At 38.0% G+C, this 15,801-nt stretch overlaps 1 protein-coding gene across 1 annotated transcript in view; it reads right to left on the bottom strand.

The window, feature by feature from the left end:
• The window catches only part of cubn (cubilin (intrinsic factor-cobalamin receptor)), a 362,173-nt gene that overhangs the window by 314,349 nt on the left and 32,023 nt on the right, over positions 1 to 15,801 (bottom strand). The window contains exons 7-10 of the mRNA XM_069931217.1: positions 8,606 to 8,700; positions 8,068 to 8,254; positions 3,594 to 3,784; positions 415 to 571 (exon numbers count right to left, since the gene is read on the bottom strand). Coding sequence (XP_069787318.1) covers positions 415 to 571; positions 3,594 to 3,784; positions 8,068 to 8,254; positions 8,606 to 8,700 — 630 coding nt within the window. The remainder of the gene's footprint in view (positions 1 to 414; positions 572 to 3,593; positions 3,785 to 8,067; positions 8,255 to 8,605; positions 8,701 to 15,801) is intronic.

Raw genomic sequence — 15,801 nt, 5'->3', positions numbered from 1 at the left:
CAGCAACTTTGGAATTGCTCTGCATACAGAAATCCTGAAATTACTTCAAATGATTCTGTCCTCTGCATGCAGTTCCATGTGCAGCTTTCTCCATCTGCATCAAGTCAAATCATTTGACTTGATCTATACTTAAGATAGTCATAAAATAATTTCACAATAAAAGATTGAGCATGTATCTGTTATTGCACGAAACAGAAGGACATTGTAATGGTGAATTGGACTGCAGTTATAAGGTAATGGGAAGAAGAAGGGAACGCTATAGCATATCATGAACTTCTCTTGTGAAAACCAGTAGGAAAAAGCTTTCCCATCATTTGTGACACAGCATATGCTTCTTCCCTGAGCTGCCACATATTATTGTTATTAGCAGTTAATTTCCAACACTTATAACTGAAAGTGAAAGAGAATCCTCACCAACTTTATATACTGCCACAAAGCCTTTAGTTGTGACAGAGGCATTTGCTTTAAACTTAAGCCACAATTTGTTGCCATTCGTGGTAATGGGGGCTGGCAGTTCGGAACCACAGTATCTGCCAATTAGATGATCTGTCTCTGCTTCACCATCACGAACCTAAACCCAAATAAAAATTAGAAAATGATCATGCAAAATCATTTAGCTTCCTTAAGAGAATAATTAACACCTCACTGGTTCATTGGATTTCCTATCTGATTTCAGATTGCATTCAAAGACAATGCAGTATTGTGACAGAGTATATAGAAATGTTTTGGGGAGATATATTGTTAAAGGTTTGTTAGAGTAGGTCACATACAAACACTTTAAAACAGATCTTATTTGAAATACTTGAGTTCTGCTAATGCTAGACATATTGGGGCCTCACAGCGTTTGCAAGAGCTTTGAAGAGTGCTCAGTGACTTCACTAATGGATTGTTGTTTACAAAAGGCAACAGATGAAAAAACATGTTGGAGCCGCTTCTGTCTGGAAGACAGTTTGCTGTTCTAAGAGGGCCATGTGGTTTTGCAAGCAGAGAGGGTCAAAGTGGCTTTCTCTGAGAGATAGAAAGAGAGAGAGAGAGAGAGAGAGAGAGAGAGAGAGAGAGAGAGAGAGAGAGAGAGAGAGAGAGAGAGAGAGATTAATTCTACAGTGTTACAGCCAGGAGAAGCAGCTGGCAAGTTTGTGGAAAGCTATTTTGGAATAAATCCTGGTCAAAGCCCTTGTGGTTCATGCAAGAGGAGATAACTGGCTGTCTAATGTTTCACTTGGAATAAGAGAAACTAGATGGAACTCTGTGGTGACCTGAAAGAAAGAGATTATCATCTGAAGAACCCTGACAGGGCAAGTTTCTTCGGCAAGACACTGAAGTGGCTGATGGAAGTAAATGTACAACAAATCTCTCTCTGAAAACTGACAAGAACCTTCCTGAGCAGTAACCACTTACTTTTCAAGCACCAAAGCCTGGTGAACTTCATAAATGTTAAATTCTGTGCACAGAATTGCCTGCAACCAGTGAACTTGGAGGAGTGAGAAGTGAGATTGGACTGTGAACCAAAGAACCTTTCTGAACTTACACACACATTACATACACATGTGCTTAGAATTAGAAGGGGGTTAAGTAAGTTAACAGTGAAAAGTTAAAGTTTGATTCTATTTTCAAGTTTAAAGATAATTAAATGCAACTTATGTTTAAGTAACCATTTGTCTTGGTGAATATCTATTGCTGCTGGATTTTGGGTCCTCTTGGCTCGTAACACTGCCAAGCTCATTTTTGTCCTGCACAGTCATGACAGGCCAAATGGTCTGCCTCTGGACTGTAAATCAACTATGATTCTATGATCTTTATAACCATATTTACATATTTTCTGGTTCTTGTTTGAAGTGTTCCCCTATTGGCTCTCAAAGAGGCTAATGTGATAAAGATGTAAATTTGGACATGTGATCTGATGAAGGATTATGGAGCTCTAGATTTCAGGATTATTTTTATACCTGATGGTAGGCTGTGGTCCAGTATGTAATTCAGAAAGTGCTCAGGAATATTGTTAAATTGATGTCATTATGCTAGTTCAAGTGTCTTTGTTTCAATTGGCAACAAATTCTTTTGTGCCAATTGATGTATTGTGTGGTAAAACAATAATCCTAAAAATGACAAGTGGAAATCAATAGAATATATGGAACATGAAGGTTACAAAGAAGCCTATATGTTTTGTATTATTAGAATAGTAGATTTCCCCGGTGTATATTGCTGGTAACAAAACTTACTACTGCTGAAAAGGCAAATTAAGAATATACAATGTTTAACATAATATTCCATGGATAAAGTAAATAGAATGGGGTGCAAGTACTTAACTCCCTGAAAATAGCAAAACAAATTGATAGGGTGGTAAAGGATATTTGCCTTCATTGTTTGAGGAGTTCAGTATAAAAGTTGGCCAGTTATGTTGCAACTATGTGAAACTTTTGTCAGGCCTACTTTAGAAAATTGCATTCAGTACTGGCCATCGCATGAGGGAAGACTTTGGAGAGGGCTCAGATGTCACTGGCAAATACCGATGAAAAGTTCAGCACAATCTCTCATGTTCTTAAACCCTGTCAAGACTTATGTGGAATCAAGCAGAAATGCTGTGATTCATGTCTTCCCTTATATTTCAAAGGCATGGCTTACAAATAAGCACCATAGAGTACCATCATGTTGTCTCTATAAAACTTCCAAATCCTTTGGGCTATTAAGTAGCTCAACATCCTACTTCTGATCATGTTTAATTAGTGTTGGCAGATAGACACATTGTCCACATACTCCCAAAACAAGCGCTCTGCATGGAGCATTGTTTCAGTAAATCTCCAGAGGTCAAATATAGCCCTTCACTGACACACTGAAATCTTTTTTTTAAAGATATGCATCAATTCACAGGCATCCTGGCTGGTGACAGGACAAAATGGAGAGTAAACATCTGGAACTGCACAAAGTATTTCTACTTCTTATGACAGGAGCATACAAAGATTGATTACAAACAGCTGAAATAATGCGCAACACCATAACCAACCCATGCAGCTGTGCTTTCAAACACCACTTACCTGCCTAAGGCAGGGTTTGCAAATTTCACACAGTTAAATCAGTCACCTCAGAGATTACTGAATGAGAATGGAAACTGAGTTAATCTTAGTTCAACCAGATCAATGTCTAGCAAAGACACGTGAGTAAAATGTAAGAGCACTGGCAGCTGTAATATATGCTGTTCTCTCCAGGAATTCTCCCACATACATGCATCTGCAGATTTCATGATCAAACTTTACCGATTTCCATATGCTTGTCACCACTGAAAAAAATTATCAAATATAGCAACATCCTTCTGGGTAGGGAAATACCATTATTGCCTCATCAAGATACAAAAAGCTTAAAGGAAGAATCTGCAAATTATTTCATGTGGCTGCAGGCAATATTTTGTTAGAAAATTAATATGATGAGGCCTGAAAATATCCATGTCAAACTCTGTCTGGTCAGTAACAGTGAAAAGAATGTACATCATAAAAATGTGTCCAGGTGCCAAATCAGATTGTATTCATTTTATATTCTAAAACTGTGACCAATTTATTTTCATATGTTTGTGAAAGCATACTTTATGAAAATGGATAATTCACCTCTATGTAATCCAAGGAACAGTTGTTGTGGAATTCCAACTCCAGATGTGTGAACTGGAGGTGAATGTTCTCTCCTGTGGGCTGCTGGATAACATAGATGCATTCCCTGCTGCTGGGATATGAATTAGACCAATTGGGGGAGGTAATAATGCCTTCACTTTCTCCATATGTTCCTCCACATGCTTGGTCAGCTATTCATTAAGAAAGAAAATAACCATTAGTTGAACCATTTGTTCTGAGGAATTTCTACACCACAGATATTTTTTTAATAACCCTGTGATTTTTTTTCACTGACAACAGTGCGCAGAAATTCATGAAACTCTGCCTGCTTCAGCATCATACCAGAAAAATCTGCTCCTCGAACTAGAAGGGTTTATGAGAATGGATGAACTGAAAGAGTCCTGATAGGCACCTTCTTTACACAGAAAAGTAGTGGATATCGGAAATGAGTTTCGAGTGGATGACAATTACACTATTTTACAGGTAATTGGATATAAACATCTACAGGGATATGAGCCAAACGGAAGCAAATGGGTTTATCATAGGTAGGCCCCATGGTCATCACGGACGATGTGGGCTGTCGGGCCTGTTGCTTTGCTGAATAATTCCAGCTGGAGTGTATTAAAGAGATGTGGATAAAATGTCACAAATGAGAACAAAGTGGAGATAAAAGGATTAGTGCTGTGAAATTAAAAAAAAGACTTCAATGGCTGGAAAGTCAGAAATAAGTGAGAATGTTAAGAATACCCAAAAGGTCAGACAATATCAGATGAGAGAAAATAAATGGAATTAATGTACTGGTTGTCTTTTGACCAGAACTAGTCAGCTCTGATGCAAATGGAAAGATTGGTTAATCTAAAATTCTTGAATAGTGTACAGCAACTTGGCTAATTGGAAGAAGAGATGCTATTCCTCAAGGTTTTGTTGGGATTTATTGCAACAGCGCAGGAGGACAAAAATTCTTAATTAAAATGGCATGCAACTGCTAAGATAAATCACCTCTGTGGGTAAAATAGAGGCATTCCACAAAGTGATCACTGATATGTATTTGGTTTCCTAAGCATGGAGACAAATACCCAGTAAACACAAAATACAGTCCAGTAAATAGAAAGAAGTTTTCATTTATTTGGAAGGAATGGTTGTATCCCTGAATGGTGTAAAAGGGAACAGAAAAAATGCAGATCTTGCATCTCCAAATTGGTTGAATGGAACAGCCTTAAGTATTGATAGAGATGGATGGCTGAACTATGGACGGAATAATGAACAGAGAAGGGATGTTTCTGGAAGTACATTGAAGGTGACAGAAAATAGACAGGATGATCCATTGAATGTGGAGACCTGTGAAGTGCTATTTTATTTAAATTTAGACATCCAGCACAGTAACAGGTCCTTCCGGCCCATGACCCTGTACTGCCCCAATACACCCAATTAACTGACAACCCCATACATTTTGAAGGGTGGGAAGAAACCGGAGCACCCAGAGGAACAAGCGTAAAAACTCCTTACAGACAGTGCTGGAACCACTATGCTAATCGTGCTATCCTAACTATGGATGAGTGGGAAGGGGAAAAGAACCAAAAAGTGATAAACAATAAATAAAGTTGAAGTCCGATCACCATAACAGATTTGATGCAGAGATGGTTGAGGAATGGAATCCAGACCTCATGACATTCGGATCATCCGAGGTCAGGGGGGCTTTGAGGCGAACTGTGGCTCTGTTGCCTTGAGAAACTGTGTTTGTTAGTTACGGTTGTTAGTTTCCTTTTTGAAGCTGGCAGACAGTAATGTCCAAGTCCAGTCAACACTGGTAAACCAGCCCTAAGATGACTGTGGCTGGTCTTTTTGTAATATCCAAATGGAATTGCAACCAGACTTATCTGTGTTCACTGCTTGTTCTTTGAAGTCTGGTGTTTGTAGCACCGTTGCTCGTTTGAAATTTGGAAGTTATTCATTGCTGCGAACGGGAGGAATGGGTTAGGGTTTAAATAATTAATGTTCTATGTTGGATAGTCTTCGCAAAAAGATGGCTGTGCCAGTGTATTTTGGCTGCCTATCATCATTGAGACAGCAACCAATTTATTCCTAATTGTGTGTTCAGTGCTTTGGATCAATGTGCATGTGTTAAATGTGCTATATAAATAAACAACTACTACTTTATGAAGCAGAAGTAGGAAGGCAGTTTGGATGCCTGTGGGAGTCAATGACTGAAATGAAAAATAGCTGCTAACCTGTCAAAAAAAGTTAGAGAAAAGGCAGAGGACCATGTGAAGATAACAAAAGGGAGGATTGACTGCAATGATAATGAAACATGAAAAAAAAGCATCACGAATCTTGGAAATAACATACCGAATGTAGAGGTGGGGAAAAGGACCTGAATATAATGAAAACAAGGACTGCAATACTTATCTCCAAGAGGATATAGTGTGGTTTGCACCCTGGCAAGTTTCCATGTCTTTACCTTACTCCTACAATTTCCCTACTGCTTAGAAGATTAAGTGCACTAGGTCCATGTCTGCAAGTTCCACCTCCCCTCCAAGTCCTGCTTTGGAAATGTATCATACATCACTGGATTAAAGTCCTGAGACTCTCCACTTCACAATACTCTGGGACTATCATCAATGCACAGACTGTGGCAACTCAAAAAAACTTGTCACAATCTGCAGGGATCGGTCGGTGCTGGGTCAGCTTTGCTTGTCATCTATGTTAATGATTTTGATGACAACTAGTTAGCATATGACAAATGGTTAGTAAGTTTGCAAATGAAACAAAAATTGGTGGGAAAGTAGGCAGTGAATAAGCTTACAACAGGATCAAGATGAATTGGTAAAGTGGGCCAAGGAATAGCAGATGGACTTTAACTTGAGAAGGTGTGAGGTATTGCATTTTGGTAGGTTAAACAGGTGCAGGAGTTTTATATGGTTAATGGTAGGGCTTTCGGGAGAGTGTTGTAGAACAAAGAGACTTGGGGTGGAGGGGCGGGGGTGGTATGATGGTGATGAAGATGTTTGGCAGGCTTGCCTTCACTGGTTAGGACATTAAGTACAGAAGCACGGACATCAGGTTATAACTGTATAAGATGTCATTAAGCTGGAAAGGAAGCAGAAAAGATTCATGAGAAAGGACTGATAGACTTGAATTAGAAGGAGAAGCTACAGGATGAGGCTGAGGGATCATCTAGTTGATAAATCATGAGCGGCACAGATCAGGTTGTTATATTCTTTACTCCCCAGGGCATGGGAATCCAAAGCTGGACGGCACAGGTAAGAGGAGAAAGATTAAAAAGGACCTAAGGTGCCACTTTTTCCAGAGTGTGATGGGTAAATGGCGAGGGGGAAGAGAGATGGCAGCGCGACTCGGGCGGGCGAGGGGGAGAGAGACGGCAGTGCGACTCGGATGGGCAAGGGGAGGGTGTCGTATTATACACAGGGGTAAAATTTTTCTCCTCAAAAATGGGGGGGTCACTTTATACACGAAACACATTATACACGAATATTTACGGTAATTAAATGTCATGGAATAGGGTAACACCACCACAACTTTAAACCCATATAATCCAAATAAGGTGGTGGTGTTACCCTATGCAGTCCCTTGCTGTCTTTCCCTGCTATCGTGAAACAGAGCAGTACAGCACAGGAACAGGACCTCAACCTATGAAGAGTGCATTGAACCCAATGCCAGACTGAACTAAACTGCCCTGCCAATCAGAGTTGTTCACATTAGTTTCTACATTTGCCTCAATTTTCTCATCTGACACACTACCATGATGGCTCCCATTACCCTGACAGACTGGGTTGAACCCCTCCTGAGTAACTCCATCAAATTAAGACCCCAGTACTTATAGAATTATATTTCAAGAAGTTTAGATAAACAGGGACTTTTTTCTAATTGAGATTCATTAAGGAGGCAAAATGAAGAACAATGCAACCAATTTGTGAGGTGGTACAATCATGTAGTAGATAGCGATGCAGCCTCACAGCCTCACTCACATACCCTTCCTAGCTACTTGCCTCTGCACACAACCACGCATTAAGTTACTTGGGCTACTGTAAATGTGTGGTTAATTTACAGTAGCAATGTCATGATGGCAGGAAAATCAGGAGGGAATTGATGTGCATGTGAGCAAGTATAAACTGCATGAAAATAAATAAGTGTTCATGATTGTTTGGATTGTGGGATGAAAATATGATAAAATGATACTCATGGCTGAAGGTGGAGTAAAACACAAAAGTCTGCAGATGCCGTGTGTATGACGGAGACAGAGAAATTGAGAGAAAGGAATAGAATCCTTACAGGGGACTGTGAAATGTAATCAAGGTAGTTGTTTAGAAAAAGTCTGTAGAAAGTTTGTCTCCCAAAATGAATTCGACGGAGACATATTCACAGCTAAAGATTAAGTTTTTATGAAATTTATCATAATCAGTTCAAACATTTAATTTCTGGGTTGCTTTCATTCAATGAATAATCATTGTTTTACCTTTCTGTGGTATCTGGCATTCTGTCCCTGTCCAGTTTTGCAGACAAGTACAAGTGTAACTATCAATGCCATCAGTACAAATTCCTTCATTCTGGCATGGGTTACTGGCACAATTATTAATGTTCTGAGTACAATTGGTGCCAGTCCATCCTGGACCGCAAACACACATATAACTTGAAAAGACGACCTGTAATATGCAGAAGTTTAGCTCAAAAAACTGCAATATTTCTTTGAACAAACTGCTATAGCTGCACCCACTCCACATTCTAATTTCACAGTAATTAGGGCAAAAAGTGGCAATCAATACACAAAAGCTTCTGTTGCACTCATGATATGAAAAAATACAATAATTTTTTTACATATAACGTCAAAAAAAAACTCTTTAGTCAATGAAATACACTAAGACAACATTTGGTAATTTGCCATGAACCTTTACCTTTATACATGCTTCATTCAATAATGCAAATCAACCAAAGTTTCTCTGAAATGTTGCGAAGGAAAATATTGATAAATGCTTCTTTGCATACGCCACACTTACAAAACATTGGCCATTCACACATGGATTGCCGTGTTGACATGTGTCAAGGACAGGAATGCAGCCATTATCTCCATAGCCATTTCCAAAATAATGAGCTGGACAAGTGCAAATCGGGAAATTAATACCTGAGTGCAATTTTTAAAAAAAGAGAACGTCAGCACTTTATGTCAGTTTAAAACTGTCCTTCACGTAGTAATCCATGGAATGATCACCTTTCTCTGACAGTCTTTGTTTCTCGATTTAATTTACTATTAATAAATTATGAAACATCTATTTAAATGAGAACAACTTTCTTAACCACTATATCTGGTTTCCCAGTCAATTTTAGAAAACTGCTGCCCTTTGACCTTGATTATCACTTTTATTTAGAATCAGAACTTTTTATTTTGTCTCGTCACAAAATTCATCATTTTACAGTTGCTTTACGTGCAAATATTGCTATAAATTACATTTACAAAATAAATATATAAATGAAAAAAAGGTAGTATTTATGGTTCATTGTCCATTCAGAAATCTGATGTCCAAAGGGAAAAAGTGGTTTTGGTGCCACTGGGTGTTCGTCCTCAGGCTCCTGTACCATCCTCCCTGATGATAGTAGTATTAAGAGGACATGGCTTGGGTGATGGTCCTTGAGAATAGAGGCTGCTTTCTTAAGGACCACCTCTTGCAGATGTCATCAATGGAATGAAGGGTGATCCCCATGATGGTGCTGGCAAAGTTCACAATACCCTGCAGTCTTTTCTTGTCCTGTGTGTTAGCACCTCCATACCAAACAGTGATGCCAACAGTCAGAATGCTTTCCACAATACACCTGTAGACATTTGCAAGGGTCTTTGGTGACATACCAAATCTCCTCAAACTCCTTACAAAGTATAGCTGCTGCGAGCTTTCTTTGTGATTGCATCGACATGGAGGCCCAGGACAGATCTTCCGAGATGTTGACACCAAGAACTTTGAGTTTCTTAACCTTTTCTACTGCTGACCCCTGAGTTTTGCCAACGCTGAGTGCAAGGTTGTTGTTGCTACACCACTCAGCTAGCTTATCTATCTCCCTTCCGTACACTTCCTCATGAAGTGATGTCTGTGATTCTGCCGACAACTGTGGTGTCATTGGCAAATCTGTACATGGTATTTGAATTGTGATTAGCCACACAGTCATAGGTGTCGAGCGATGGGCTAAGCACGCATCCTTGAGATTGTCCATGAGGGAGAGACGTTGTTTCCAATTCATTCTAATTGTTGTCTTCCAATGAGGAAATCAAGGTTGTCAAATGACAATACTATCTGTGGCAGAGGGATGCAGAGGCCCAGGTTTTGGAGCTTGTTGACCAGCACTGAGGGTATGATTGTGTTGAAAGCTAAGTTGTAGTCAATGAAGAGCAGTCTGATGCAAGTATTGCTGTTGACTAGGTGATCTAGAGCAGAGTAGAGAGCCAGTGATATTGCATCTCCAGTGGAGTGATTGTGATGGTAGGCAAATTGTAGTGGGTCCAAATCTTTGCTTATGTTTGACTTAATTTGGGCCATGGCCAACTTCTCAAAGCATTTAATCACAGTAGATGTTAGTGTTACTGGGCGATAGTCATTGAGGCGGCTCACTCTACTCTTCCTGGGCACCGGGATGACTGATGCCCTTTTGAAGTAAATGGGAACTTTCAACTGCAGCAATGAGAGATTGAAAATGTCAATGAACACTCCGGCTAGTTGGTTGGCACACACTTTCAGTACCCTGCCAGGTATGCCATCAGGTCCTGACACCTTGTGAGAGTTCACACTCATGAAGGATCTTCTGAGGTTGGTTTCAGAGAAAGATATCACGGTGGCGCTTCCGGGCATGCGTGGCGCAACGCACATCCGCAACTTGCTGGAGAGGGTGTAGGCTGTGGGGGGGGGGGGACCCGACCAGCAATGGTCTGAGGAAGTCAGTCCAGTGCTGGTAGGTGTCCAGACCTGCAGTCGCGCGGCCCGACCAGCAACAAGCACAGGTTAAGAAGAGGAAGTAAGCCCTACTTTGTTAGAAAGGAGACATGAAGAATATACTTCAAGTACTACAGCTAAAGAAGGTAGGACTCAAGGAGGAACAGGGGAACCTGGATTTGAGGCTGTTTTTACTATCTTGGAGGGGATTGATCAGCAAATCGATAATGTCATTACAGATATCTACACAAATTAATCAAGGATTTGTGGATATGAAAGTTAAAATGAACAATATTTGTGAAGAAGTGTCATCTGTAAAGAAAGATATGACTGTTGTTAAGGCTGATGCTAATAGATGTTTGAAAGTAGTGGATACAGTACAAGGTAACTTTAAAAAATTGAAGAGGCATTTCATGTTTGTAAAGATCAAGTGGAATGAAATAGAGAAAAAATAGAAAAAGTGGAATATTCTTTTGTAGGATGGGAGATCCCGAAGAGAGAATAGTTGAAGATTGATTCTTTGGAAAATCAAGGTCGACGGAATAATGTAAATATAGTAGGACTTCCGGAGGACATTGAGGGTTTGGACCTGGTGAAGTTTTTCAAAAAATGGATTCCAGATGTACTGGGTGTTGAATTTTTTCTGGATGGCTTGGAATTGGATAGAGCACATAGGGCGCAGAGGAGGAAACCTTAATCGGGGTGAGCCACCCCAAGCAGCTTTAATTCGGTGTTTGAGATACCAGGATAGAGAGATGATTCTACAGATTGCTGTTCAGAAGGCTCGACAGAATCAAACTTCGATGATGGTTCAGGGCAGTAGAGTGTTCTTTTATGCTGACCTGAGTCAGGAAATTGTTAAGAGGCGGAAAGAATTTAATTCAGCAAAAGAAGTGATGTGGAGAACGGGGTATAATTTGCCTTTCGATATCCTGCTGTATTGAAAGTTTTCTATGGGAACTTTCAATCTCAATTTTTTGAGAATTATTATGATGCATTAATTTTTGCTAATTCTTTGCCAGATGTGCAAGGAGCTAATCAACCATTGTCACCGAAGAGGAGGGCATCTGATAAGAGGAATGGGAATGGGAAGAATGGAAAGAAGGGAGGATTGACACAGAGTCTGCTTGATATTGAAGACCCAGAACAATCTTTGGGATTGGAATCACTGGTATGAATATATCTGAGATGAATAATTGTTGAGAAGTTCGACTTGGGTGGGGGGGTGGGGGGGTGGATGACTCTGAAACATTTGAAAGTCATCTGCCACTAGTGGGCTTTTCCACACCCAGTTAATCGGGAAGTTACTACATTGGTGTAGTTTTGGGGAGAAAATTTTTTTTTGTTTTTTTATATAAGGGATTTTTTTGTATTTTATTTAAGGAAAGTTTTTGGTTTAAGTAAGGGGAGCTTTTTTGTTATTTAAGTATGAATTGTTTTTTTTTAGTAAAAAATGTCTAATTTGAATTTTGTGACTTTTAATGTACAGGGATTGAATAATTTGATTCAGCGTAAATGTGTGTTGGCTTATTAAAAAGATGATGGTTGATGTTGCTTTTTGCAAGAAACACATTTAACTGAAAAAGAACATTTAAAATTGAAGAGAGATTGAGTAAGGTATTTAGTTGCTTTTTCCTTTAATTCTAAGGTGCAAGGAGTGACAATTTTGGTTCATAAAATACTGTTTGAACTGGAATCACTTATTGAAACTGCGGATAGGGTTTTAATGGTGAATTGTCAGATTTTTGCAGAATCGTGGAAGTTGTTGAATGTTTATGCGCCTAATGAGCGATTTACATCTGAAACTTTGACATAAATCAGGCTAATGAAAATATTTTAATTGGAGGGCATTTTAATTGAGTTTTGGATCTGTTATTGGATAAATCTCCGAAAAGTATAAAGAAATCTAAGATGACTGTACAAATGATGAAAGATTTTAATTTGGTTGAAATTTGGAGAAGACTAAATCCAACAGAAAAAGATTTTTCTTTTTATTCACCTAGGCATGATTCATTTTCTAGAATAGATTTGTTTTTGGTATCGCCACATCTTCAAGCTCGAATTGTTTAGGCTGAATATAAGAGTAGGATTGTGTTCGATCATTCTATGTTATTTATATCTTGTGCTGGTTCTGAGGTGATGCAATCAACTTATCAGTGGAGATTTAATGTAATGTTATTGAAAAAGCCTGAGTTTATTACTTTTGTTAAGGAACAAATTGCTTCTTTTTTGAGTACAAATACTAATTCAGTACAGAGTAATTTTATTTTATGGGATGCCTTGAAAGCATATATGTGGGGCCAAATCATTAGATATTCAGCAAAAGTTTTTAAAAAAAACCAACAGTATTTGGCTTTGGAGAAACAGATAACTGAGTTGGAAAAAGAATTTCAAAAGAACGTTACAGAAGATTTTTAAAAAGCGACATTAACTAAGTTGAAAATACGTTATAATATTTTGCAAACATATTAATATGAGCAATTAATTCAAAGATCTAAGCAGCGTTATTATGAATTAGGTGATAGAGCTCATAAGGTATTAGCTTGGCAATTAAAAACAGAACAGGCTTCGAGAACTATTAATGCTATTGTGACAGAGTATTTAGAGGTGGCTTGGGAGGAATTGTTAGAGGAGCTTGCACACACACATTGTAAAACACAGAATATTTGCAGGACTTTTGCAGAATGCTTTTTTGCAGGAGGCAACAAATTATTGATAGCAGCTTGCCTGGGAGAGCATGTGATCTTTGCAGGCAGAGAAGAGTTTTGCTCTCAGAAAATGAGGGTGTGAAACAGAGAGGAGGGAGACTGAAATCCATTCCAGAGGGACAAGCTGGCAAACTTTGAAAGGCTGCCTGGTCAAAGAAGAAGACTGGTGGTGTGAAAGGTGACCTGAAAGAAAGAGGATCATCTGGAGAACCCTGAAGGAGGCAAGTTTCATCAGCAAGACTGATTGAAAAGAAATCAGTTGCAGATGTCCTGGAAAAGGAATCTCTCTCTGAAAACCAGCAAGAACCCTCCTGAGTGGTAACCATTTGCCTGTTAAGCACCAAAGACTGGTGAACTTTGTTAATGCTAACTTCTGTGCACAGTACAAGAATTGCCTGCAACCAGTGAGATTGGAATGTGATCCAAAGAATTTTTCTAATCTTAAATATACATTACATACACCTGCACTTAGTATTAGAGGGGGAATTAAGTAGTTAGGTAGGTTAAGTAATAAGTTAAAGTTTAATTCTGTTTTCTTGTTCAAATATAATTAAAAACAATTTTTGTTTAAGTAACCCTGTGTTGTGGTGCATACCTATTGTTGCTGGTTTTTGGGGTCCTCTGGGCTCCATAAATTCAATAGTTACTTATAAACCTCAGGAAATTAATGATCAATTTTGTTTATTTTATCAGAAATTATATACTTCTGAGGGAGTTCAAGATGATGGTTCTATTGAATCTTTAGATTTTCCAGTCTCAGTAGAAGATGAAGTGAAAGAATTGGAGTCTCCATTTACAGATTTTGAGATTAAAGAGGCTACACAGGAGATGCCAAATGGGAAGTCTCCAGGTGACAATGGATTTACAGTAGAGTTTTATAAGGTGTTTTTATGAGGATTTGTCCCCAATATTTATGGATGTGCTTCAACAAATGACAGATGAACAATCATTACCAGAATCTTGTTCGAATGTGATAATTACAGTAATTCCAAAGAAAGACAGAGATCGGTTGAATGTGACTTCATCTCGGCCAATTTCTTTATTAAATGTAGATTATAAAATAATAGCTAAAATACTGGCAAATAGACTTGCTAAATATTTACCTCAGTTAGTACATGTTGATCAACCTGGTTTTATTAAGAATAGGTATGCTTCCGATAATATCCTTAGATTGATTACATTGATCAATGCGTCGAGGCAGCAACTCAACCAACCAATGGTTGTCATGCTCAACACAGGAAAAAGCATTTGATCGAGTTGAGTGGAAGTTTTTATTTAAAGTGCTAGAAAAATTTAATTTTGGGCCTTTTTTTTTACTGGTTGGGTTAAGGCACTATATAAAAATCTAGTTGCTAGGGTGGTGACGAATGGCCAAATTTCTTTGTCATTTAATTTAGCACGATCAACACATCAAGGCTGTCCATTGTCACCAGCCTTATTTGCATTGGTCATTGAACCGTTAGCCCAAGCAATTAGACAAAATGATAATATTAAAGGGATAAAAATTACAGATGATGAATATAAGATTAATTTATTTGCTGATGATGTATTGATTTATTTAACACATCCAGAACAATCTTTGAAGCATTTACAAAAATGTTTGGAGCAATTTGGTGTATTATCTGGGTATAAAGTAAATTGGGACAATAGTGAAATATTACCAATTTCGGACAGGAATTATAGTGAGTGTAAACAGATTACAAAATTGCGATGGTCTGATAAAATTAAATATTTAGGAGTAATTGTTGATGCGAATTATCAATCTCTATATAAATTAAATTATGTACCATTATTGAAAAAGATTAAGATGGATTTGATTAAGTGGAAAGATCTTCCGTTAACATTAATATGTCAGGTAAATTGTATTAAGATGAATATCTTTCCACGTATTCTATATCTTTTTCAGTCGATTCCTTGCTCACTTCCAAAAGTATTTTTTCAAGATTTGAATACAGTGAGGAAATTTTTATGTAAGGGAAAGTTAGAAAGGGTAGCATGATAGAAATTGATGTGGAAATACGCTTTTGGAGGACTTCAATTACCTAATTTTCAAAATTATTATGAAGCAGCACAATTAAAATTTCTTAATAGAATGCTGGACATTACACAACCTCCTAGTTGAACTAAAGTGGAATTAGCTTGTATTTCTAAATTTCATGTTCATCAGTTTATATTTAATTGGAATCCCTGTTTATAACAGGGATGTAATAGGCCAGTATTAAAACATTTATGAGGGATCTGGACTAAAAGGAATTCTGTTATAGGTACGAGGGGTAAGTTATCAATTCAAACTCCATTATATCAAAGTAGGGTTATTCTTTTTTCGATGAATAATAGGTATTTAAAGGTATGGGATTCTGAGGGTATAAAGGTGATTGAGGATTGCTTTGAAGAAGGTCAGTTTCTTTCTTTTAATCGACAGAGAAAAATTTGGAATACCATTTAATTCTTTATTGGTGTATTATCAAGTTTGAGCTTTGATAAGAGATAATTATGGAAAGGAAATGAAATTACCTGAATTAACAAAGTTTGAGATTTTGATTTCTCATACATTAAAAAAGGGTTTTATTT

This window comes from Narcine bancroftii, chromosome 1 (genome assembly GCF_036971445.1).
Source record: "Narcine bancroftii isolate sNarBan1 chromosome 1, sNarBan1.hap1, whole genome shotgun sequence".
Taxonomy (NCBI): domain Eukaryota; kingdom Metazoa; phylum Chordata; class Chondrichthyes; order Torpediniformes; family Narcinidae; genus Narcine; species Narcine bancroftii.
Note: the sequence above shows the minus strand (reverse complement) of the source record. Positions and strands in the feature narration are given on the sequence as shown.